The sequence below is a fragment of the Lissotriton helveticus genome, chromosome 9 (assembly GCF_964261635.1).
Source record: "Lissotriton helveticus chromosome 9, aLisHel1.1, whole genome shotgun sequence".
Classification (NCBI taxonomy): Eukaryota; Metazoa; Chordata; class Amphibia; order Caudata; family Salamandridae; genus Lissotriton; species Lissotriton helveticus.
The window spans coordinates 232049962-232076682 of NC_136070.1; the positions used below are offsets into that span (position 1 = coordinate 232049962).

At 43.7% G+C, this 26721-nt stretch overlaps 1 protein-coding gene across 2 annotated transcripts in view; it reads left to right on the plus strand.

Moving 5' to 3' along the window:
- Window positions 1-26721, plus strand: part of BUB1B (BUB1 mitotic checkpoint serine/threonine kinase B) — a 317125-nt gene that overhangs the window by 38850 nt on the left and 251554 nt on the right. For both annotated transcript variants that reach the window (XM_078659779.1, XM_078659780.1), the window contains exons 2-8: window positions 5424-5572; window positions 9469-9528; window positions 11324-11468; window positions 21308-21504; window positions 21615-21796; window positions 24484-24683; window positions 25233-25327. In XM_078659779.1, the coding sequence (XP_078515905.1) occupies window positions 5433-5572; window positions 9469-9528; window positions 11324-11468; window positions 21308-21504; window positions 21615-21796; window positions 24484-24683; window positions 25233-25327 (1019 nt within the window). In that variant the 5' untranslated portion in view covers window positions 5424-5432. The remainder of the gene's footprint in view (window positions 1-5423; window positions 5573-9468; window positions 9529-11323; window positions 11469-21307; window positions 21505-21614; window positions 21797-24483; window positions 24684-25232; window positions 25328-26721) is intronic.

The following is a 26721-nucleotide window of genomic DNA, read 5'->3' on the forward strand; positions in this document are numbered from 1 at the left end:
AGCAGCGAAAGATATTCCACCTATGGCTTTTTTTTGTTTACTGGAACTTTGAGGCAGAGTCCCATTCTACATTGTAAGTTCCTTTGTTTTGATATATTTGGTGAATTGTCTTCCTGATAAGTGGTCATTTGCCATGTGTTGCTTTGTGGGTTATACAGAGCAGCAAGGATGATCTTGTAATTGTTAACCAGTGTAGGGCCCTCAATGCAGGGGAGATGTGGTATTGTGGCTTTACTCAGAGGAGTAGTTTAGCAGCAGAGTTCTGAATTCTCTGCATTCTTCCCATGGTTGATTAAGGTGAGCCGTAATTTAGATCATTAACGTAATCAAGTTTTGATAGGACAAGAGAAATTGTCAGTTGGAACTTTTGGAGCGGGAAGATGTGCCACAGTATTTTTCATTGTAACAAAGCTCGATTTGGCTACCTTATCCACTTGCCAGTTTGGCATCCATGGTTTCTTACCTCTTTGGATATTTTTGGCGGCAGTCCTAGATCGTCCGGTCAGGTGCAGAGAGGGTCATATGTTTTCAGCTTGCCACAGGTAAGTAGTTCACTTTTGGACACATTCAATTTGCGGTAGTTCCATGTCATCTGTTGGTCAATGGCCCGAGGCAGCTGAAGATTTCGGATTTTCCAATGTCCTTAGAACATTCCAATTTTGGAAGTACCAGAGTGTCGCCTGCGTAGCTAAAGCAGGTTAAGTGGAAACTATTGATTATTTCTGGTAGTTATTTCATGTAGATGTTGAAAAGCATGGGTGACATAACTGAGCCTGGAGGGACATCTGTTTTATTCTGTATTCTTTTGATGAGAATGAAGGACTATCAATAACATGTGTTAATATGTATGTAGGATATGATTAAAGTGAGAGCTGTGCCGTATATGCCGGCTTCATTGAGTCTTTGGATTAATATGTCCTGATCAACAATGTCAAAGGCTCCTGAAAGGTCACAGAGAAGTAGGGCAGCAAAGCCATTCTGGTCTACTATTTTTAAGGACATTCCAGATTAATGCGGATTTAGTGCCCCTTCATGGACGGAATCCAGTTTGGAAGTCGGAAAGCAGGGAATTATCTTCAATGAGTTGTGACATCTGGGAGAAGGCTGCTATTCTAGAAGTTTGCCCAGCAATGGTCCATTTACTATAGGTCTGTAGTTATTAGTCTTAAGGGCTCAGGTTAGATTTCCTTGATAACGGGTATATGTATGCCTTTAAGTCTTCTGGGAAAACTCCTATTGTTAAGGAGTTGATGAGAACTTTTCACTCGAGTGGCCTCTGAAGTTAAAAGAATTATTTTGAAGATTTGAGGTGGTCAAAGGTCCGAGGGGCAGCCACTTCGTTTGCTCACTTTGACAAGATCCAGAAATTCAGTTGGCGATAGTTCTTTAAAGGAATGCTAGTCTTCCTTTGAAGGGGTTAGTTGTAAATGGGTTGTGGCTGTGTATTGTTGGTTAAGTAAGAATCCAACATATTTCCTTTAGCCTTGTGGTGATCTGCCAGTTTGCCACAAAAAATCTTAAAAAGTAGGATTAGTTCCTTCTGTGCATTTCGGCTTACAGAATTCTGAAAGTATTTTTACAGTTCTTTATTGGTACTTTTTACATTGTGGATTTGGCAGAAATGTTTTTTGTTTTTTTTATAAAGCTTTTTTGATTGTAGACTTGTATAACCTGTATAGGCATATTTTGTCTTTAGAGTAGTTTGTTGCATTTAAGCTTAGCAATTACCTGTATAAGGAGGAGTTAATGCCTCCCCATTAATTGCTAGGAAGAGCGCCGTAAACTCAGTAGTTTCTCCAACTACCTTTTTAGCTTGAATCAACAGGTCTATGGAAATACTTATTTGGCTAGGTTAGTGATAACATACATAGTCATCTTTCCTTAAATTTGATCATGCTTTGCATTCTTCTAGTGTAACTAGAGGAAAGAAGATAGGATGTACTCGGAAGTACGAGTTATTTTTTCAGGTTTTGTACAGGCAGCTACTTTTTTAGGTCCTGGTTAGAGGAGTCTTTCGTTATTTGTTGGCCAAGCTGTTAGTTTCCAGTATACATAGTTGACTTTGGGTCAGCCCCCTTGCTTCTGATTGAATGGCTTTTGTCTATCTCAGTTGTCTCGTTTATTAATTTACCTTTGTCCCTGTTCTTATGTTCCCCGCAACCAGAAGCATTTTGTTGCTGTTCTGTTTGGTTGACTTTTATCTGCTGTCATTCCTTAAGTTCAGCGGAGTACTTTTTCTTGCGCTCTCTCTCCCATGTCCTGATCACCCTTCACTTTGCCCCCCATCTCTTTTTGAGTTGCGTCCCCATTACCCACCTCATCCATTCCTTCCCTGCTCCTCCCCATCCTGCTTGTTTGTTGTATATAGCACACACATACACTTCATTTGCTTTCTGCTCCTCCCCAATTGTTGCCCCCTTTTTACACCCCTCTTTCACTTCATTTGTTTAAACTTTTTGCTTATAAGTCAATACAGGGGGTCTCCTACGAGTCCAGTCTGTCTGGACAGTACCTGCACTTGAGTGATTTTTACTATAAAACAGTTCAGGAAATCCTGAAAGCATGCTTCATCATAGTTTTGACGGTGGAGTCTAATACTTCCACCGCAGGCTTCAACCTGATCTCTTTCAAGGTGCACTTACAGATATTTCAAGGGATCCTAGCAGTAAATTGTTATAAGGCTGCCTGAGGCATACCTGCCAAAAAACATTATCAGAATATTGCATTGGCAGTATTAAAAACAAATGTGATAACTATATGGGGTCTAATTACCAAAGTATCCTTTCTTTCGCTGTACAGTTTTCAGTCTTCTGAGAAGATTCTGAGGCTTTCATCAGGGCCAGTATTTCAAGGATCTCTATGCATTGCCTAATCCTTACAAGGTAAAAAAAACTGGGGCATTATCCCTACTCGCACATCATACTTCCATTAATACCATGTATAGAATTTATGCTTGCGTCCCGAGTGGCTAAATCATAGGTGGGCATTGATATATTTAGCTCTTTACTCCTTTTCTATCAACTATGAAGGGTCAACGTTCTAATAGTCCTACTTAAATCAAAAAAACATTGGGCTCAATCATGAAACATCCTCACTCCTCGCCGGGCAGTACGCAAACAAAAAAAGGCAATCCTAAGGGATCCTTAAAATATTGGTCCTGCCAAAAGTCTCTATCGTCTAGGAAGGCCCAAACATGTAGACTGCGAGGAATGATACTGGGGGATCCCAACTGATTTTCCCTGTCCCCCTATGATTATTTAAACGTTTTGCACTTGCTCTGCTATCGACAGGATTATACTTATTTCAGGTTGGTGGCCTATGAGTGCATGAACTAGAAGTGCATACAATGGCAGTGGACACCAAGAAATGGGTTTGTAATATTTGACCAACCCCATTCAAAGATGGGTGCTGCTGATGCATTTGCTGCAGCTGTCTTTGAAATGCATTCGAAGATTGGCACTGTGGATGTACACACAATATGGTCAAAATAGGAAATTAGGATTTCATGAGTCACCATCCTTTGGGTGGATTCACAAATTAAAAGTCAGAATTGCAGCCCATGTTGTGGTGTCCTTATGTCAGTCAGTCAAAATTACTTTATTCAGTTATTATTAAAAACCATAAAAGTATGTTAAAAATACTCATCAACATTACAAGATTAAAAAAGAATGATTACATAAAATCATCCATAGATATAACATCGCCGCAATTCCTAAAATGCATATATCATTATAAAATACAGGCAATATAAAAACATTTCATGTGCAATAGGGCAAAAAATACATAACCGGATCCGGATACATAAACCTGATCCGGTTGCAACTTCCTTTTTTCCTTGCTCTAACTGCTGCTACTAAAAAGCTAGCAATACTAAAGGTTTCCCAAGGATTGCTTAGCAACTGCAGGTATATAAGAGCGGGTCTAGTCTGCAAAAAACCTTTATTTTTTAAAACCGGAAGGATATAACGCCTGCGAATAGATAAATAAAAATCGCAGAATAAGACAACATGCATAGTATCCTGTCTTGAAAAACAATCGCATGAGCAATGACCCGGGTCATCTATCTTGACCCAGCCTAAAGGATCAGCCAGAATTCTTTTTAGATAATTAAACCTAAATCTCGTCAAAAGAAAACAATGTTGAGGCTTGGTAACAGTATCCAAGTAAGACTTCGTGAAATAGGAGGTTTTTAGGAGCTAGTGAGCACGGACAGTAGGTTTCAATAATTCAGAGGCCTCTCTTTCTGCTGATACTATGCACTGAAAAGAGGTCTTAGCCCACACAAGATGTTTTTTACATATATTTTCTGGGCTGTCAAACACGTTTGGTTGACCTAACCATTCCGCCGTGCTTTTCAAATGTCTCAACCATGGGATACTACTTGCCCCATCTAGAGCCATGCAATCTCGTATGATCTCTTTATTTAACACCAAATCAGGATTAGACCAGATCAAGGTCCATTTAAGAATGGGAGACATGCTAATCACATCAGAAACATACCCGAGATCCACCTCTTGATGAATTATATACGAGGATATGGATTGGGGGACGGAGAGCAGGCTTCTTAGAAATTTATTTTCAACAATTTGGAGCTCTGTGCAGTTACTATAGTCACAGATTTCAGAGCCATACTTCACAACAGCAATGCTCTTGGCCTTATAAATATTCGACAAGGCCTGCATAGGCTTGACATCCAGCCTCCGGGGAAAATCAAGAACCGCGCCTGTTGATCTAGCCATAGCAATTCTCTTTGCCCTCCTTTGCGGAACCCATAAACACATCATCAAATAGGACGCCCAGGTACGGGAATGTCGGGGCTCTAGTTAGTTCGGTCCCGCCACAGCAACACGTTTTGGCTACCTTTGACTTCCCTCCCATGTCCTCAAGATTTCAGTAGGTTTCTGAGTTTGCTGGAGATTCACAAAATTCCCCAAAGGCTGCACATGAATAGTATTTAAAAAATGTAGCTTTTCACACGTTTGCAAAACGAGGAAAAATCCTAAATTGTAAAGGACGCTTCTGTTTCATGGCTTCTTACTGTTTCCTTCTATGCATCAGGTGGAGCTAGGGGGCCAAAGACTAAAATCACAAATCACTGCAGTGTGTAACACATTTTGTTTATGATATTCCTTGTTCCTCCACCTCCCCAGTTGCAGTTTTTCAAGCCTTGTGTCCGCCATCTACTAAGCCACCAAGTGTCACTGCCGGCATGGTGGTGCTCAGCACCCATGCCTCTACCTACACCCAGGCATTTGCTGACCCATCTAAGAATGTCGGGCACAATAGAACTGACACGACTGTGCTAAGTTCCTTTAAGCTGCAGAAGTATGTCACAGGCTTGAAGCGGTTAACTAATGAGTTTACAAAACCAGTTCTTTTACAAATTGGAAGGTTTATCTGTGATTTTTCCTGTTTTGATGTAGGATCCAGTCATGGCAGAGGAAGGGAATGAGTGGGAACTGAGTAAGGAGAATGTTCAACCACTGAAGAAGGGTCGAGCCATGTCTACCTTACAAGAAGTACTAACTCTGCAGGAAAGTTCTCATCACCCAGCTATCCAGCAGCAGAAACTGTGAGTACCTATATTGTCATGGATTCCCTTGTGATCCTTTCCCTCTACAATTTCATATTGAAAAAGTGCAACTTGTAACAGTTATTAGAACTGTCCAAGTGTGGTGTATGGTGAGTGCAGATTTGCCCCATCCACCTTGTGTACGTTCCCTGTATTTGTGACTGCTCGTTGGCCTGTGTGGCTGTTGTGGACTCCAGTAGTGATGACTCTTTTGTTTAAACTCTACTTGCTCGACAATGTTTGATGTCTTCCTGATTCTCAGTCACTGCATGCTGGCCATCCCCTCAGTCGGTCCTTCACATGCTCTGTTCCAGGCTCATTGTGAACCAGCTTTTGAACAGAATGCATTGCACAAAGTATATATAACTTGATCTCTTTTAATTCCCAGGACGATCCTGATTATGAGGTGCTAAATTATTTTCTGATTTGGTGCAACTGATTGTATGTAGCACTGGTCTCAGCAGTCAGCTTTGCTCTCCTTTGGGTTAATCTCTCATCTCGCTTGGGTTTTGAGTCCAGGCAAAGCCTCTGCTTTAAGCAACCATGACTGACAACTCAAACATAAAATGCAAGTCCCTTTTAGGCTGAAATCTACAGGACTTGACGGTTTTTTACAGACATCATATGGACATTCAAAAAGCTCCCCTGGGAATGCATTCAGCCGTTGCTTACCATTGGCTTTTTGGTTTGTAACTCACATTTTCAGGCTTTTTATTTGCTGGCTTTGTTTTAGGCTGTCTGTTGTGAATTTGGCCGTCCAAAGGAGAAAAACCCTTTTCAGACCAACTCCCCCTTTGTTCTTCCACGAGTGTTCCTTTTCTGTAAATCTTCTATTTACCATATCACATTTGCTGTGCATTCAGGTCAAATGGCAGGCTCTGTCTTCCGAGTGAGCTTGATGTTTACTTTTCTTTCTATGACTTCAAAGCAAGAAGATTTATGTGACAATTTTGCTGGATACTAGTGGTAGGAAAGTTTTTTTTTCAGGCACACATTTAAAAGAACTGTGCAGGCATTTCAGAATGTATTATCGATTATGCACTGTATCGTTTTATTAGTAAAACTGTATGTATGCACATGTAATGGTCATTTCAATTACTAGTAGTAGTAAAAAAACTTTGATTTTTCTCAAATCAAAACAGTATGCAAATAAAATACATAGCATAGAATATCATTAACCTGGTTCCACTACAGATCATAAACACATTTAAAATACTTCTATAACCAACTGATCGTCACAGCATTTTTTTAAACTTTATAAGTCTTACAACAAATAAAAAGAAATACAATGCAAGACTGTAATGCTCGGGACACATAATACAAATGTGGTCTATGTGCATACATTGGAACTAACAAATACTTCAACATTGTGCGTCCTGATCAAGTTAGGAGAGAGCTTGCCATCTTATCATGAACAATACCTGTGCTTTATGGTAGGAATATCTATACACTTCATCCTATTATATTCCTAGCTGGGGAGTCATGTCCAGTCTGTGAGCTCACAGATGTTTGTGCCAGCAGGTAGAATCGAAAGGACTGCCATATATCCAGATGTCTGGATGTTGGGGGTTGCAGCTGGGCATATTGATCGTTATTAGTGTTGCAGTATGTCATGCTGAACATCCAGCCTTTCAACGTTGGTGCATGTTTACCCCCCAGTGTAATGCGACCTCTCTCTAGGCCAACAATAATGCTTGTGCACAAAAGCGCCGCATAGGCTTGGGGAGGTCATGTATATGTCCCAGCAATGCCAGCAGTGATGTGGGAGAAATGTTCAGATCAATCATGCGGGATAATTCGGGAAATAATCCCGCCCTAAATTGAGCCACCATGTCACACGTCCATGCCATATGTGCAAAGTCTGCTTTTGGGGAGCCGCGCTGAGGGCATGTATGTGGGCATGCTGGGTCCATTGGTTGTACTTTGGTCGGGGTGATGTATGCCCGCCATAAAAACTTAAAATGTATTATTTTGTGCTTATGATTAAAGGAGACTTTGCTTGTCTGTTCACAACAAAGCGCCACTGAATATCTGTGAAGGTTTGTCCCATGTCCTGTTCCCATGCCGATAGTGTCCCAGAGTCCTTATTTGGCAGCATTGCAATGGCGGCCTTGTACATCCTGGAGATCAGGTGTTCCCCGGTGCTGTCCTTGATAAGGAGCGTAATTGGGGGAAAGTAAGGTGATTCTAAGGGGTAGCTGGGGATCCGTGATCTTAGTGCCCCTTGCATAGGATAAAATGATCCATAAATGTGGCTTCCCGGAATAGTACATCCTTGACACAGGAGAATACGTGTCTGCGTTGCCTCCTGGGTAATGGGCACCCAGAGGTTCCCTCCTAAGGGAAGTGCTGGAGAATGGAGGTGTTGTGTCAAGTCACAGCATTAAAAATAAATAAAAGGGACAAAGCCCAAATGTTAAAAATAAAAAAATACTAACATTCACTGCCCATTATTAACACCGTAAAACAAAACGAGGCAAATAAAAACAATGGTAGGTGATTTTAGCATTTGGAAAAAAAAGGCCAGCATAATTTGATTGAAATTCATGGAAAAAAGAAATGAACGTATGAATTTGCGATGGAGTTAATGAAATCTAAGGCATATCATGACAATGTGGAGGGAGTCAGGGAGAGAAACATTATCAAAACAACACGGCAGCAGGTCTGAAACTTTGCACCAAGTCCCCTTAGGTAACAGAAGCTGATAAAAACATGTATAACCTAAAATATGTTAACAACATGCGGTGGACATCTCCAGGAGCAAATAGGGCTGCTTTCCAGGAACAGTTTTCACCATAATGAAATGACGCATTGAACGTTTGCGAAGGACCGCAGCCTCACGTTCTACAGCTACCCTTTTGTAAAATGCCTAATTTAGCCATGGAATATCCTACCTTCTGGATTGTTCATTTCAATTGAAAATTTGTTGCCTGCAATGGCAGTGTGCTGCCACACCAAGCATATTCTTCTCTGCGCCGCTCTACTCTGCACTACATTCTATGCTACTGCACACTGCCACTCCACTCTGCATCAATTCCCTCTGCCATTCCACTCTATGCCACTGCACTCTGCAGTATTCCACTCTGCCACTGCACTCTACTCTTCACCACTCCATTGCCACTGCAGTCTGTGCCAATGCATTCTACTCCACTCTGCATCACTTCACTCTTCTTCACTCTACGCCTCTCTGCTCTGCACCTTTCTACTCTATTCCAATGCACTCTACACCACTGCAGTCCAGGCCACTCCAATCTACCTTGCACAACTCCACTCTATGATGCTCTGCAACACTTCACTCTTTGCCAATAAACTCTACTCTGTTACACTCAACTCTACACCCCTGCACCCTACTTCAGTCCATTGTACGCTACTGTAATCTACTCTGCACTCTATGCCACTCGCCTCGTCACCACTTTACCGTATGCTGTTACACTCTACCCTGCACCGCTCCACTCTACACAACTTCACTCTACTCTATAACAATCTACTCTGCACCGCTGCACTTTTGTGCCACTGCGCTCTACACCACTGCACTCTACTGTGCACCACGTACTCTACGCCTTACACCACTAGCTTTTACTCTCACGTGTTTCTGCCTTCTGCGCCCAATGGTGTCTGGTTCTGCCCCATATGCCTCTTACCTCTCACTGTCTGTCTTCCTTATGCGCATCTTGTGGACTGGGCCCTTGTCCACCCTCCTCCACTCTTGTGGTGCTTTTACACTACCTGCTCGTACCTCCTGCTTTTACCAGCCTGGTGTATTGTATTCCCATCCTCTCACCCGCCACTCCTTTTTCTGCACCAGCCTGTTATCAAAATAAAGATGGCACTCCCACTTTAATTTTTTTTTATTGAATTTACAATGGTCTAGTGATGATCCATCTTCCTTCTCACAGGGCATTTGAACAGGAAATCCGCTCTTACACTGGAGATGATCCTTTGGACGTCTGGGATAGGTCAGTATTTTATTTTTAATGTCTGTCAAGATACTCTAATGCTTTCTAGTTTTTTTCTGAAACGGATGTTATATTGTAAACTTTTGCTGAAACTTGATCTTCTAGCCCCTAGCCTAGCGATTTAGGGGTTTGGTTCTGTTTGCCTATGTCTGGACTGTCTCTCATTGCACTGTTGTGTTTCTGCCTGTTATTTTCATAATATTAAGTGGAAGCTGATCTATTGTAGGGTGAGTGGGGGAAAATGAAACCCAAGAATGGTATTTGTAGAGTTATAAGGCGCCTGTCTCTGGAGTGGGCTAACATCATACATGAGGACTGTGAAGAGGATAATTATAGGTAATTGGTGCTGTTTCAAGTTCCATGGCTAGTGAAATGTTCCAGCACTATAGTCCACTCCACGGTAATACGTGATGTGCCTATTGGAGTTGGTGGCATGTACAGACAGCCCTTTGAAATGTTTTTGAATAATTTCTTGTTTTTTTTTCCTCCTGCGATTATTTTGATAGTCTTTATAGTCTGTTTCCACCGTGCCTTTTATAAACCGTTCGTAGTGCATTTTTACCTGGAAAAAACGTTTTCTTCTTTCCAGTTTCTGTGAGCATTCAATATGCCCTTTCAGTGAATTGCTGACTTATGTTTGTGTTTCATTCCAATCAATTGTAAGCTTCTGTGATACAATAATAATGTTACCTTTAGTGATAAACCGAGCTTAAGGTAGGCTAGCCCTGACCATCGCTTTTCTCTACATTAGGGCCTCATTACAGCTTCTAATGACTTGCTATGTAAAATGACCGTACTTGGAATTTCTAAGTGATGCGAAGTGCAGTAAATTTCAGGTGTGGTATTGCCAAGCCTTTAGGCATTTGTTGCACTGAAATGGTGAATGGTGACTTTGCTTTTCTAGTGGGGTTTAAATGGTGAAATGCGTGGATGCCAGTCAAATCCCTCCGGTTTGGCTGGTAACTCCCACTCCAGCCCAAATCGAGATGTCCTTCCCACTCCAGCCCGAATTGAGATTTCCTTCCCACTCCAGCCCGAATCGAGATTTCCTTGCCACTCCAGCCCGAATCGAGATTTCCTTCCAGCCCGAATCGAGATTTCCTTCCAGCCCAAATCGTGATTTCCTTCCCACTCCAGCCCAAATCGTGATTTCCTTCCAGCCCAAATCGAGAATTTCTTCTCGCTCCAGCCCAAATCGAGATTTCCTTCCAGCCCAAATCGAGATTTCCTTCCAGCCCAAATCGTGATTTTCTTCCCGCTCCAGCCCAAATCGAGATTTCCTTCCCACTCCAGCCCAAATCGAGATTTCCTTCCAGCCCAAATCGAGATTTCCTTCCAGCCCAAATCGAGATTTCCTTCCAGCCCAAATCGAGATTTCCTTCCAGCCCAAATCGAGATTTCCTTCCCACTCCAGCCCAAATCGAGATTTTCTTCCCGCATTTCCCCAAATCGAGATTTTCTTCTCACTGCAGCCTAAACCGAGATTTCCTTGTATATCGTAAGGCGGTGCACCTTGTCATAGCCTCGAAAAAGCCAAAACTTTCCAAACTGGACTGTGCACAGCGTAAAACGTCCTTCTTTTGCCTGTCCGCCTTACACGTTGGTCTTCTGTCTTTGTAATTGTGAAGGCTCTGAAATGTTGTAATCCATAGATCAGTGGTGGCTTCTAAAGTCTCAGAATTCAGCCCTGGCCCCTAGTGAAAGTCTAGCTTTGCCCCAGTGTGACACTGCCTTATTTAAAATTGATTGTATTGCTTCAACCTTTTGCATCCCTCCTTTGTTTCCGACTCGGCAGATACGTCAAATGGGCCGAACAGTCCTTCCCGCATGGCGGCAAAGAGAGCATCCTCCCGGCTTTGGTGGAGAGAGCCGTGAAAGTCTTTCACGAGGAGAAGAAGTATTTCCAGGACTTGCGATATCTTCACTTTTGGCTCAAGTTTGTGAGTATTTTGTTGTGGATAGGTTTGTGCAAATCTGTACATTTTTTATCTTTATTTCAGGACCGATATTGTTGTAGGTGAAAGAGCAGCAAACTGAATTTGCAATATTGCCTTCACGAAATGACGAGTAGTATACGTGGTTTTTATTTTGACCGCACTTCGTTCACTGCACCCAGTCGTACATAGACTGCCTTCCAAAATAAAAATATACTCTGTATTTTCATAAACCTAAAACTACACGGGTGAATGCATAATCATTTTCTATTGGATGTGGAAAACTGTCTGCATTCCCTTGGTCTCCTCAGCAGAAGTTCAGATATTACTTTCTGAACAGCCTCTTGCTCTTAGAACCTCTAGCACCTTCCTCTGCAGCTGGCATTCCCTTTGCTCCCTGTCCACACATTTCCATTTCCTCTGCAGCTGGCATTCCCTTCGCTCCCTGTCCACACTTACTCTTTCCTCTGCAGCTGGAATTGCCTTTGCTCCCTGTCCACACTTTACCATTTCCTCTGCAGCTGGCATTCCCTTCGCTCCCTGTCCACACTTTTCCATTTCCTCTGCAGCTGGCATTCCCTTCGCTCCCTGTCCACACTTTTCCATTTCCTCTGCAGCTGGAATTGCCTTTGCTCCCTGTCCACACTTTTCCATTTCCTCTGCAGCTGGCATTCCCTTCGCTCCCTGTCCACACTTTTCCATTTCCTCTGCAGCTGGCATTCCCTTTGCTGTCTGTCCACACATATCCATTTCCTCTGCAGCTGGCATTCCTTTTGCTGTCTGTCTACACATTTAATTCAATTTCCTCTGCAGTTGGCATTCCCTTCGCTCCCTGTCCACACTTTTCCATTTCCTCTGCAGCTGGTATTCCCTTCGCTCCCTGTCCACACTTTTCCATTTCCTCTGCAGCTGGCATTCCCTTCGCTCCCTGTCCACACTTTCTCTTTCCTCTGCAGCTGGTATTCCCTTCGCTCCCTGTCCACACTTTTCCATTTCCTCTGCAGCTGGCATTCCCTTCGCTCCCTGTCCACACCTTTCCATTTCCTCTGCAGCTGGCATTCCCTTTGCTCCCTGTCCACACATTTCCATTTCCTCTGCAGCTGGCATCCCCTTTGCTCCCTGTCCACACATTTCCATTTCCTCTGCAGCTGGCATTCTCTTCGCTCCCTGTCCACAGTTCCATTTCCTCTGCAGCTGGCATTCCCTTTGCTCCCTGTCCACACATTTCCATTTCCTCTGCAGCTGGCATTCTCTTCGCTCCCTGTCCACAGTTCCATTTCCTCTGCAGCTGGCATTCCCTTTGCTCCCTGTCCACAGTTCCATTTCCTCTGCAGCTGGCATTCCCTTTGCTCCCTGTCCACACACTTTCCCACTCCTACCCCCCCCTTACTACGCTTTGAGGCTAGGAGGATAGATCATTAATGGGCTAGTTCCTTTCACCTCTCCTGGCTGACAGATCATAGAGATACCGCACCAAGGGCCAGATGTAGGTGGCCAATTACCGGTCGGTAACGGCCGAATTCGGCCGTTACCGACCGGTAATTGGATTTTGAGATGTAGGGCATGCATTTACAGAATCGGTATTTTACCGATTCTGTATTTACCGAATCGGTAAAATGACCGAATCGGTGAATACAGACTCGGTAAAATACCGATTCTGTAAATGCAGATGTAGCTGGCACATGTCAGAGTGCCACAGGGCTTTAAGAATCGGTATTTTACCACCCAATCCAATTGGGTGGTAAAATACCGAATCCAGGTGTGCATGCACATGTGTGCATGCACACCTGTGCCATGTGACACACAGACATGCCCTTAGGGCATGTTTGTGTGCCACATGGCGCACATGCCTATTTTTGGGGTGCCAGAGGGTGTCAAAGTGACACCCCCTGCACCCTTGCTAAAATCGGTATTTACCGATTCTGTAATTACAGAATCGGTATTGCCCATTGATTCCTATGGGCTGCAAGGCCCATAGGAATCAATGGGCAATACCGAATTGGTATTTACAGAATCGGTAAATACCGAATCTTAAAGATTCGGTATTTACCGAATCTGAAATACCTACATCTCCCCCCCCCCTCTATTTTACCACCTCTTAAATACCGATTCGGTATGAATCGGTATTTAACAGGTGGTAAATTAAAATGACCTACATCTGGCCCCAAGTGTCACTATCCCCAGCCTTTGACTTGAACTGGGATAAAAGACTGGACCTGTGCTAGTGGTGGGGTGCAGACATTATCCTTGGGGGAAGTGCTATTGTTCGGAAGTGACTCCTCTGCTGGCCAGGCTGTGTGGGATATCACTGTGCACCTCTGTTCCAAACACTAGTCTTCCCCCCCAAGCCAGCGAAAATGCTTTGAGTTTAGGTCCTGAGCAGTACATTAACTCAGTCATTGACATTAAAGGAGTTAACTTCATCCTCTTTGACTCCGATCAAAGTCTGCCCCTTTATGCTCTACTGAGCGATTCCACAATCTGCTAAACCCCTTTAAATGCTAGATTTTCTTGCTTCCCGAAAGTGTCAGATCAGACCCTAAACCCACCTCCTCTTCGTACCTCCCAGCACAGCAAAAGGCAGTCAATAGATTTGCCTACATCAGAGTGATGCTTACCTTCATGACTGTTGTCCTTCTGCTTAAAGTTGCTTTGAGAACAGCACAAGACTGTTACAAAAGCTTCTACTCTTCACGGCTTAATCTTTAGGAGGACAATTCTTAATAACTTTGGTCTAAAAACAAAAGGCAGCTCTACTGATTCTCAAACAAGAGGTCCATTTCAAAATTACATTTCATACCCAGGTTTGAAGAATACCTTGCAACTGAAAGAAAATCTTGATTGCAGCAATTTATTGCACAATAGAAGTACAGGTACTGCTAATCTCCACGGCACGGAAACCTTTCTGCATGAATTTGTAATGGTCCTTGATGGCCAGCATCTATTTTTACCCTGGTGGCCGGGTCAGATTTCATATACAAACCCTGCCACTAGAATTCCACAAATGCATACACATAATGTATACATATTGTTGGGTGTTGGTAAAATTCCAAACCTCCACCCCATTGAAATCATACAGAACAACTCCACTCTCCTGATAGAACGTCAGCATCTCATCTCCACTTGCATTTTCATGTCGGCTAGGTCCTTTCCGTGGCCTGTCTTCTGTAACTTTTGCCCTGCTGCATAGACCTTTGAGGATAGAGAATCCGATAACTTGGTACCAGAAAGGCAAGGCCCTGCAGCAGTCCAGCACTGACCTCTCCAATGCTCCCCTCTGTTCATTCTTCCCTCCTAACCTTGCCGTACATTGTCTCCCACCCTTCCTGCCCTCCAAGGGCTGGCCACTCAGTTGTCTGCATTAAACTCTAGAAGCCTTTTTCGCATCCATGTTAACTTCTCACAATTAAATAAATAATCCCTTACATTGGGAGATTATTTCAAATCCAAAGAATAGCAGTATGAGGTAATAGTTCTGTAGTCCAACTTCATCTCTTTTGTTCCCCGCCCACCTGGTGACCTATCCCTGGGAGACCCAGAAAGCATGCAACACCTTCTCCTGAAAATGAACCGGGCAATGTCATCGAACAACATTGACCTCCCACACTGTCAAAATAATTAGCGCCGCTTTGCAGCATGAATCTTTCTGGATTCACTATGCTGTGCATTATTCCGCCATCTAGTGGTTGGGTCCGGAAGTGTTGTATTCTCTTTTTTTTCGTGGCCCAGCTGGGCGTCGACATACCACCATTTGGTGCCTTTGCGTGACGTTGAAGCGCTTCCACAGGAAGCTCCCACCTTTGGTCGGCATCTTCAGATTCTTTTTTTCCACCATTGGGTCTGGATCGTCAGTGAAGGAGCTCCACAACTTTGGAGAGAAAAATCCACTGAAAACAGCAGGAAAACGAAAAATCACCTTACAACATACCGGACTACAAGTCAGTTAAAGGGGACGACAAAAGAGGAGGAAAACATTGAGAACTTCGACATTTCTATGGAGAATGCGCACACAGGGGGCTCCCTGGGCGCGGTGATGGACAAACCACCTTTTAAATTTTGCACCAACTGCCACCACAACTACGCACAGAAGGACCAACACCCAGTTTGCAATCTCTACCTGCCGCTCGACCATCGAAGCGAGGACTGCAACGCCTGCTCGGCATTCACACCAAAGACCCTCAGAGTAAGAGAGGCAAAGAAGGGCAAACTACAGCATGCATAGGCAGGAGACACCTCCCTCGCTCTGAGATTTGGGCCTCTCTAGTGGAGAAGAGGACAACAACGCCGAAGGACTGGAGGATGCCACAGTCGTCGAGGTCGAAAAGAAAACGCCGAAGGAGGTAAGAGAGCCGTCGAACCCCAGGCACTCCACTGATACTCTAAAGTGAGTCCAATTCCTCTAAAGGAGCATTGCTGTTGAAACACTCGACGTCCGCAATTGCATCCAAGGACAAACAGCCCTTCTGTTCCTTTGACAAGGACTCTCAGACGGCAAAAACCCAAGATAAGGCAAAAGCGTCGAAGAGTCCCGTTCGGGACCGCTCTTCGAAAAATGGGTTGAAAGCGGCTACAACTTCACCATCCACAACCGTGAAGAGAAAGGCCAAAACTCTCGACGCTGAACACGCATCCGAGATGGAGAAAAAGAAGAAAAGGCTCATGGCCGAAATGGCGAGCATCTTGAAACGCAAGAGGGAATCCGATGAGAAGATGAGGCAGTTCACTATTCCACCGAAGCCTACGACCGAAACCCAAAGGTGCATCGAGGACCTTCAACCACCGACAACACCAGAACCAGTCGAGGAACAGGAGGATGAAGACCTGTATTACGGCGATGCTGAAGGTGAGGAAGACAAACAAACTTACCAAGGCTCGACATCCTCGGAGGCGCAAGACTTGCAGTGGCTGTATCTCGACGCCGAATCCCCGGAAGAGGGAGTAGAATCCGATGCTTCGAGGGCTTCACCGTCCGGAAGACATAGGAATCTATAACCAGATCATTAAGAAGGTTGCAGACACGTATGGAGTGCAGCTAGAGGAGGAGAAACCTCAATCTTGCTACCTATTGGAGACATTGTTACCATCCCAGACAAGAAGCCAGTTCCTACCCATGCTCCCAAGTGTGATGGACCAGGGGAAGGAGGCCTTCAAGGAACCTGCTATGTGTAAAGCAGTAACTCCAAGGACTGAGAAGAAATACAAACACTCATCGAAGGCCCCTATGTATATTAGGGGATCATTACCAGCGGATTCAATCATAACATCCACGGCTAGGAAAAGGGCTAATATACCCACAAATACAGGACCACCTCCAGACAAGGAGAGCAGGAGAATGAACCTAATGGAAAGGAGTGTGGCGATCCAATGGCGCATCCCCAATTCTAATGCACTCATCAACAGGCACGCATACCAGCACTGGGAGGAAGTGGGCGAACTCCTAAAACATCTGCCAGGGCAATACCAGAGAAGGGCGAGCCACCTGGTAGAGGCAGGAAATCCCATGGCTAATAAAAGTCTGAAGTCGGCCCTGGATGCAGCAGAGACATCCAGCAGGCAGATGATGCTGGGGGTAACAAAGAAGGCATGCCTGCCTAAGAATTTCAGGCTTCAAGACAGAAGTGCAAAACAACATCGTCAACACACCCTTCAACGGGGAACAGCTTTTCGGTGCTCCAGTTGACGAGAAACTCAATTGGCTCAAGGAGGACAATGAGGCAGCTAGGTCCATGGGGGCACTACAGTTCAGAGGAATGAGAAGAGGAACCCCTTCAAGAAGACCAGCAGGTAGGGGGAAGCCACCAACCTGTGGCACCACAACAAACCTTCCAACCGGGTTATCAAGGAGATAACCAGGGACAACAGCAGCAAAACTGGCAGTACCAACCCCGAGGACAATCCTTTCGAGGGTGCGAACAAGGAAGAGGAAACTGACAGAGGGGGGTCAACAACCCACATCTAAGTGACTCCGCTGTAAAACCAATGCACACCCAGTCAACGTCTCTAAGGGTGCAGCAAAGGATAAGACAAAAACAAGAACTAATTAAAGACAAACAGCAGTTCCTCCAGCATATAACACCAGTAGGAGGCAGGGTAAAACACTTCTTTCAGGAGTGGAGGAAGATCACATCAGACAAATGGATCCTTAACCTCATACAATACAGTTACTGTATAGAGCTAGAAAAACCACTTCCAAACGAGACCGAACAGCAGAGTATACTCGGCAAAGGAGCGTTCTCATTTGCTACAAGAAGCACAGGAGCTTCTAAACAAAAGGGCCATAGAAATAGTACCATACAAGGAACGGAACTAGGGTGTCTACTCCACGTACTTCCTCATACCAAAGGTGGACGAAACCTTACGACCAATTCTGGATCTAAGGATCTTAAACAAGTTCATAAAAACTCAAAGATTCAAAATGATATCTCTTCAAGAAGTAATACCCCAAATACTGGAAGGGGATTACATGGCAACTATCGATTTAAAAGCCGCTTAGTTACACATCCCCATCAACAACAATCACAAACATCTACTAAGATTTATGATCAACAAAACTCACTACCAGTTCACAGTGCTGGCATTCAAACTCGAATCCGCACCAAGGGCTTTCACAACATGCCTTGCAGCAGTAGCAGCACACTTAAGGAGGCAAGGAATACATGTATACCCGTACCTCGACGACTGGCTGGTAAAAGCAAGCTTGTACAACCAATGCAAGCAGCACATGCAGGAGGTCATACAAACACTAGTCCAACTGGGGTTTTCAATCCATTGGAGAAAGTCATCAATCGAACCAGAACAGGTGAAGATATTCTTAGGGGCGAAGATCAACATCATACAGGGCAAGGTGTTTCCGAGCACGAAAATAACTTTGGCAGTATTGAAGGAGACACATCTTTACGACAAGGGGCAAGCTCTGACAGTGAGCAAACTGATGGGAATGATGGCGTCATGCATACATTTGGTCCCAAATATCCGCCTCCAGATGAGACCATTCCAATAATGGATCCAACAACAATTGTCACAGGCAACAGGGAGTTTGCAAGATATAGTGGTTGTCACGCAAACAGTACAGAAAGAAGTAGCGTGGTGGAACAAGAGCGTAACACAAGGGAAACTATTCACACAACCAACTCCTACATTGACCATCACAACAGATGCCTCCCAGCTGGGGTGGGGAGCACACACAAACACCCTCAAGGCAAGGGGATTGTGGTCACAACAGGATGCAATACAACACATCAACTACCTAGAGCTGAAGACCTTGTTCCTAGCCTTAAAAGCCTCTCAGAAACAACTGTACAGACACAGGGTACTAATCCAAACAGACAATACAACCACCATGTTCTACAGCCACAAACAAGGAGGAACACAATTGGTGACACTATCCGTGCTAGCACAGGAGATATGGAAATGCGCAATTCCAAGGCAAATAGACTTGCTAGCAATTCATCTACCAGGATAGGACAATGTGGAAGCAGACGGGCTCAGCAGACAGACGTCCGCATCCCATGAATGGGAAATCAGTCAACAAGAAATCCAGAAGATATTCGACAAATGGGGAACTCTGTAAATAGACCTATTTGCAACACACCAAAATGCCAAAACTTCGCATCCAGACGACCGTGCAAACGGTCCCTAGGGAATGCGCTCTAGATAAGCTGGTCAGGGACATTTGCTTTCGCTTTTTCACCGATACCACTGCTACACAGGGTGCTAAACAAATGCAGAATCAGCAACATAACGCTAATACTGATAGCACCTCAGTGAGCCAGACAAACCTGTTTCTCACAGATTACGGAGATGGCACAAGCAACTGCACACAGTTTCCCCACAAGAAAGGACCTGTTAACGATGTAAAACTGAAGGGTGCTACAGCCTGAGCCAGAGAGCCTGAGCCTAGCAGCATGGCTCTTGAAGACTTAGTTTGCACACTTCAAACTACCAGCAAGCACACTGGCGGTGCTGAGAGGCAAGGAGACCTACCACAAGGAAGTGCTACATAGCAAAGTTGAAAAGATTCTCCGAATGGTGCATTAAGAAGAAACAGAGAAGTATTACAAAGAAATCAACAGTACTTGACACATCTACTACAAAATAAACTAAGCTACATGTCACTAAGAGTGCCCTTAGCAGCAAGAGGCAAAACCGGGAAGAGTTTCTTTACTTCCCAAATAGTAAAGCGGTTTCTAGAAGGGGCAAAAAGGATCACACTGCCAAACAGAATGCCACCTCTAGCATGGAACCTCAATTTAGTGCTGACTCAATTGATGAAGACACCATTTGAGCGTATTCATAAAGTAAGACTGCATATGCTCACGCTAAAGCCAGCCTTCTTAGTGGCTATCACATCACTACGAAGAATAAGCAAATTGCAAGCGCTAACACTACAAGAGCCCTACCTACAAATACACAATGATAGGATCGTAATGAGAACTCACCCACATTTCCTGCCAAAGGTGGTGTCAAGGTTCCACATAAACCAGACAATACGAATACCAAGTTTTTTCCAAAAACCAACCACAAGCACAGAAAAGGCGTTACACACACTGGACGCCAGGAGGACAGTAATGCACTATATAGAAAGGACAAAAGAATGCAGGAAAACAAAGCAAATCTTTGTGTCTTTTTGCCAACAGTTTTCTGTGATGACCAGTTACCAAAAATACCATTGCACGAAGGATTGCACAAATCATACAATTCTATCACAAACAGTCAGGGCAAGAATTACAAGGAGCAACACATGCGCACTCTACAAGGAAGAAAGGAGCAACAACTGCGTTTCTAGCAAATACGCCTATTCAAGACATTTGTCAAGCAGCAACATGGTCCTCAGTGCTCACGCTCACTAAGCACTACTGCGTAGATATTCAGATGAACAAGGAAGCCCAAGTGGGCCAGAAGGTCTTACAGAACATATTCAGTAACCAACGCTCATCTTCCATCCAGCCACCACAAACCTAACAAACGGCTACACAGTCTATGCACAGCATAGTGAATCCAGAAAGATTCACGCTGCAAAACGTATAGTTTCTTACCTGTCGGTGTAGTTGTGCAGCTTGAAGACTTTCTGGATTCACTAGCGGTCCCACCCTCATCCGCCAGAAAGATGGGACCGCAGGAAGACTGTTAAAACAGGTGGAAGACTATTTTAGAGGACAAGAAGCAAAAAAGAAAAGGAAAAAAGAAAAAAGAAAAAAAGAATCCGAAGATGGCGATTAAAGGTTGGAGGTTCCGGAGGAAGCGCGCCAACGTCATGAAAAGGCACCAAATGGTGGTATGTTGACTCCCGCCTGGGCCACGAAAAAAAGAAAAAGAGAAGAAATACAACAATTCCGGACCAACCACTAGATGGTGGAATGATGCACAGCATAGTGCATCCAGAAAGTCTTCAAGCTGCAAAACTACACCGACAGGTAAGATATCGTTATCCTTTACAATCACAGCTCTTGCTTTCAATTATGACAGGTATGTGGCTTTCACTTACGGATGATCTGACACACTTCCTGCTCCCCACACCAGCTTTACTTCACTGCAATAAAGGTAATGTGTGATTAACAGAAGAGGGTATTTCTGCCCTACTTGGTCCAATGCTTAGTGCTAATCCTGTAATACCCTCCTTCATGTTAGGTGTTTACATTTAAGTGAAATAGCTTCCTCATCCTTTTGTTAGTCTTAACATAAATAATTCAGGGCAATCTGTATTGTCTGAAATTTAATTTGAATGCTCTGCAGGGCAGAAAGTTAGAACCACAACTTTCTTGCCATTTAACTACTAGAAGTGGCACATCCATCCTTAACTGGTAATAACACCATGTTGATCATGTTTTACTCTGGGTTCATTTCAGGCAAACGCGTGTTCCGAACCATTGGACCTTTATAGTTATCTACACAGTCAAGAGATTGGGACATCACATGCTGTGCTATATATCACCTGGGCAGAGGTATACGAGGCTCGGGGCAACCACAAAAAAGCAGATTCAATCTTTCAAGAAGGACTTCAGCGTAAAGCAGAGCCAGTGGAAAAACTGCAGTGTCACCATAGGTAAATCTTCCACTCCAGGAGGAGGAGATAATCAATGTTTTGTTCATCATGATTTGCCGTATCCTTGCCAGTGTGAAAGTAACAATGTTTTCCTTCTCCCTTCGTCCTAGAGAGTTTCAAGCTCGCTTGTCTCGCCAAGTGCTTCAGGGTATAAATGAGGAAGATGCAGAGGTTGAAGAATCTGGTCTCTTGGGTGCATCTGAACCCCACAGGAACTCCCTAGCTGAATTGAAGTGTAGAGGCAAGAAGAAAGCAAGAGCACCTGTTAGTCGTGTTGGTGAATTTGCCAAACGTAAGTACAGAACTTGTATGTCCACCTTTCTTCAGTATCCGCATATGTGAAGAGAACTATTGGCCAAAGTGCAGCATAGTGAGACCAAGAAATGCTTGAACATTCCTACTGATGTTTAGCACCACCAATATATATCCTTTGGAAGCTTGCTGTTGGAAGCTGGACTTCTTTGTAGATGTTCCCCCACTTGTTGCCCCCATTTGAACTACTAGATGCTCATGTTTCAACTGACAGTGCACTAAAGCCTGCTAACCAGGCTCCAGTGCCAGTATTCTTTCCCCTAAAACTGACTTGTTTAATTGTGACCCAATTGACAAGAACTTTAGCACCCTTGTAAGTCTCTAGTAAATAGTACCCATGGTACCTAGGACATGGGTACTAGAGAGGGCCCTTCAGAGCTGCAGCATGCCTTATGCCACCTTAAGGGACCGATACAAAAATTACGGGAAATATCCTTTATAACGTAGCCGGAATCGCGCTGTGCCTTAACAACACCGAATGAACCTGTGATTATCACGCATTTGTTAGCAAGCAAGTCGTTACAGCGACTTTCTTTAGGGAGGCGCATTGGTAGAGTGTTTTGGGATTTTAAGTCCAACATCTTCCCTACTGTTGCGCAGACTTGAGTAGGAATAGTAAATTATACTATTCCAAAGTCCATCGCCCCCAAAGGCAAGTTGTTGTAACAACTTGCATGGTAAAGGAACGCGTCGTAATGACTCGTTTGGTCTGTTGCCGGCGTTGTAAAGGCATGCGTGCTAAACGCATGCAAGATTCTGTCCTACAACTAAAAATTACATGCCAACTGCCATGGCAGAATCCGTGAAAGGGTGCAAGCTGTTCTGAAAACTTGACCTTGCCCACTACCTGTGGCAAGGCCAAAGTACACTGCATGTAATATATGCAAGTCACCCCTAAAGCAGGGTGTATTGTATTACATATGAGGACATATCTGCATGAGCTGTCTAGTTTGATTACTAGATATTGCAAGTGAACAAGGAAGCCATTTTAAGGTATGTACTGGGCATTATGAGTTACCCAGCTACATAATGGCTTCACTGAAAGTTATGGTGTTTGGTATCAAACACCACCTCTTTATAAAACCACAGTGATGCCAGTTTTGGATTTATTAAAACTTGCACTCAGAGGGCACCTTAGAGGAGTCCCCTGAAAATCTAGCATTCCTCTAGTGTGCTGGCTGACTGGTATCGACCAGCTTGCCACCACAGACGAGTTTCTTACCCCCTGGAGGTGAGTGCCAGCGCTCTGAGAACAGGAACAATGCCTGCTCCAGAGGATGGTGTTCACACCTTCTCCAGCAGGATGGCTAGGGATTTAGCATATCAATGCCCAGGGCTTCAACGCCCCTGCCACCTTTGAAATGCGACCGGCTTCCCCCAGACCTGGGAGATGCCACCCCCTTGCCTGGGGCCCATTTGCGACATGGGCAAGCAGGAAAATTAGCTAGTCAGGAGGTGTCACACTTACAGGCTGAGCACACTCCTAAAGTGGACAACCTGAAGTGTAGAGTCAAAGAAGGGCTTCACCATCTTGTTTTTGGTGAAACTAGGAAGTCTGCGAGAGGGTTATGCCCACTCCCTACAAAAAGTGGCCATGTAGGGGGTGTAGTGACCCCAAGAGTAAGTAGCCCATTGGCTACTACACCGAACTCTCCTTAACACTGCTAAATTGAGTATTTAGGTGGCCCCCTGACACCATGAAAACAGATCAAGTCAAGACTTTGATTACTGGGAACTGAGGAAGACGAACAAGGACCGCCCGAGCGACAACAGGAGACCTGCACCAAAGATTGGTGCCAAACCCTGTCTGGCTGCCTGTACATTCCCAATCACAAGGGCAGCTAAACAGAAACTACTGGTGGTTCTAAGGATCTTGGCCCCTACTTACCCTGAGTCCAGAAGATCAGTCCTATTAGTTGTTTGAAAGTGACCCTATGCAGTAAATGTTTCTCCCATAGTTTTACATTACCATGTTCGAGGCTCGTGCTTCAAATCTGACAGCTGTCTTTTTCTACCATTCTACTGTGAAAAGTGATAATGTGTAAAGTTCTTACCTGATACTGAAGTTTTTGGTGTCTTAAATATATATAAATTAATGTTATTTTCTTAAATTGGTCTCGAGGTGGTCCTTGCGTATGTCTCATTTTTTGAATCTGCGTGTTCAACAAATGCTTAGTACTACCCTCTGATAAGCCTAAACTGCTTGCTCACACTACCACAAAAGAGAACTTATTAGTTTAATCCCTGTAAACCAATAAGGTTCGTATGGACTCTGTACATAGTGCACCAAAATGAGGTACCCTATGCAGAGAGCCAGCTTCCTACACTTACCGTTTGCATATTTAGCTGCTGATATAAAAATTATTTTTGAAGTTGAGTTATGAAAATGCAGCAGATCTTCAGAGACCATACCATTTTAGAATCTTTGGATTCTGCATGTCTTTTTAGTTACAGACCCCTAATGAATATATTTATATTTCTAATACTACGATTGCCCTGGGACCACACCCAACCAGGTCTCACAGCTTCTGTGCAGAAACATAGCGTATGTTGGAACAAAATACCTTGAACAGAAATACTTTTTCTTTTTCCAAAATTTGAACATTTATATGGTTAGTTGATGTGGCGCTGTTAAGTTTCTAACATTTAATATTTGTTAATTTTTAGCCGCAAGGCAAGTATTTGGCCTCCAATTTCCTGCCGCGCAGCAAGTCCCAACTGGTCCCCGTTTTCAAGTGTTCCAAGAAAATGAAGAAAAGACTCCTGGAGCTGAACTCCAAGAACTGACACCACAGCAGTGGGTGGCACCGCCACCTGCACGGGCCAAAGAAAATGAATTTGGAGCAAGGCCTTGGAATTCTGGAAGAGTAAGCAAATGCTAGGAAGCCAACAAGACCACTAGGGTGGTTTATGTATGTATGGTCTAATTGTACATTGCAATTCTAGCGTAAGGCAGAAGAGCGCTGTATTTTGTCAAAGGCAAAAATAGTCACTCCGTGAATGGAGACCTAGGTGGGTCTGGGAGCAGAAGTAGACTGTTAGTGCATTGTTCTATAGTTTCTTTAAAAAGCTGTGTCTTTAGCTCTTTCCAAAGTTGGGGTGATCCTCGAGGATACAGGGGCTGTTGTTCTAAAACCTATTTGTGTTGCTGTAAAAAGCCTGCTATATCGATTTTCGTGTTCAGGCTGCAGGTATGCTGAGAGTTACATATGAGATGCTGAACTCCTCAGCCAGATATGCAGGGATGTTTTACCTTTGTTTATCTCTTCCTGATCTTCTCCTCCAATAAATCCCATGCCCCCATTTTGTTGGACTTTTTGCCATCTTCCTAATCGTTTGGCTTTCTTCTATTTTTGCCATTTTACAGTTTTTTTTTTTTTGTTGTTTTTTTTTGATGGTCCACATTTCTCTTTCAGCTGCCTCGCACCAGCCAGTCCTCCGCTGCTGACGTACCACCTCTCTTGCCCAGCTTCACCCCTTTTGTGGAAGAATCTGCTCAACAACAATTTATGTAAGTAGAACATACTTTTTTTGTCAACAGTGGCTTGCAGTGCTATCTGAGAAGTGTTTGGAATTTAATGCTATTCTTGAATGATGTTTCTGGGTCACCGTTCTGCAGTAGCTCCTGGTGCGATATATATTTTGACCAATTTGCAGAATGCAGACTAACTCAGCCAAAAGACCTATTTTCCACATCATGGTTCCTCTAAGGATCGTATAGCGTAGATTCTCCCTACCGACGCAGATGTTCCTGATACTCTTTCCCAAATATATATATATATATATATATATATATATATATATATATATATATATATATATATATGTATGTATGTCAAGTTCCTTCGTCCACTAGCGCTGCAATCTGCCACACACACGAACAGGAACCAACGAGACCCAAGATGTGGTGCAAAGTTATTTTATTATTTCAAAACCCAGCACCAGTCCGCCACGACGCGTTTCGGCTAAACGTAGCCTTGTTCACATGACAACGTCACGAGGGCTGGCCACCCTTTTAAAGTGCAAAATAGCCATCACATGATACAAACATAGAAGAGTTACTATAATCTTGTAAGTTAACTCAAGTTTGTCTTTCTAAATTGCAGCGTAAATGCTGTTCATTTGCACACTATTGCACAAGCCCAAACAAATGTCAATTGTTATCTGTCCGAGTAATTGTAAAATACAAAATACACCATACAAGTTGTCACCGCACATTGATTGCTACTTGAGGAGTCCCTATTACCAAAATTTCATATATACCCATCAAATCACAATGGTTACTCATTAATTGATAAAAGGCTCAAAAGGACAATATAAAAGTTAAAAACATAAATATTAACATTTGAAACCATGTCCTGATGGTGGAACTCACTCCTAATAGTAAACCAAATTGGCAACTAGATCCATATGTAGCATATACAGTGCAGTTGTTTTAATGTGCAAATAGCAAAATTTGTGCAAACTATTTCTAAATTGATATATGTACAGATGGCTAAAAAAACAGGTGCTACCATATAGTAAAAACAATAATAATTCAAACAATGTGATTAAAATCAGTTACATATTGATCTTGATAGAGGTACAGGGTAAAATTTTAAATCAAGTACAGCTACAGAAAGGCAATGTAATTATAAGTTACATATAACAGTGGACATAACTCTTTAAAGATAGGTGTGGCAATCCTCCCCAGTGTTAAGGCCCTGTGGTACCTTAGTATCTAACAGGATGATATAGCGTGTTTCTAATTTGCGCAACAGGGACTCTCTATCACCTCCCCTCCTCTGGGGAGGAACACAGTCTATCACAAAATATGACAAGAGGGAAGCATCTTTCCCATGGCACTTGTCAAAGTGCCTTGCAACTGGATAAGAGGTGTCAACGTTGCAGATTGCTCGTAAGTGT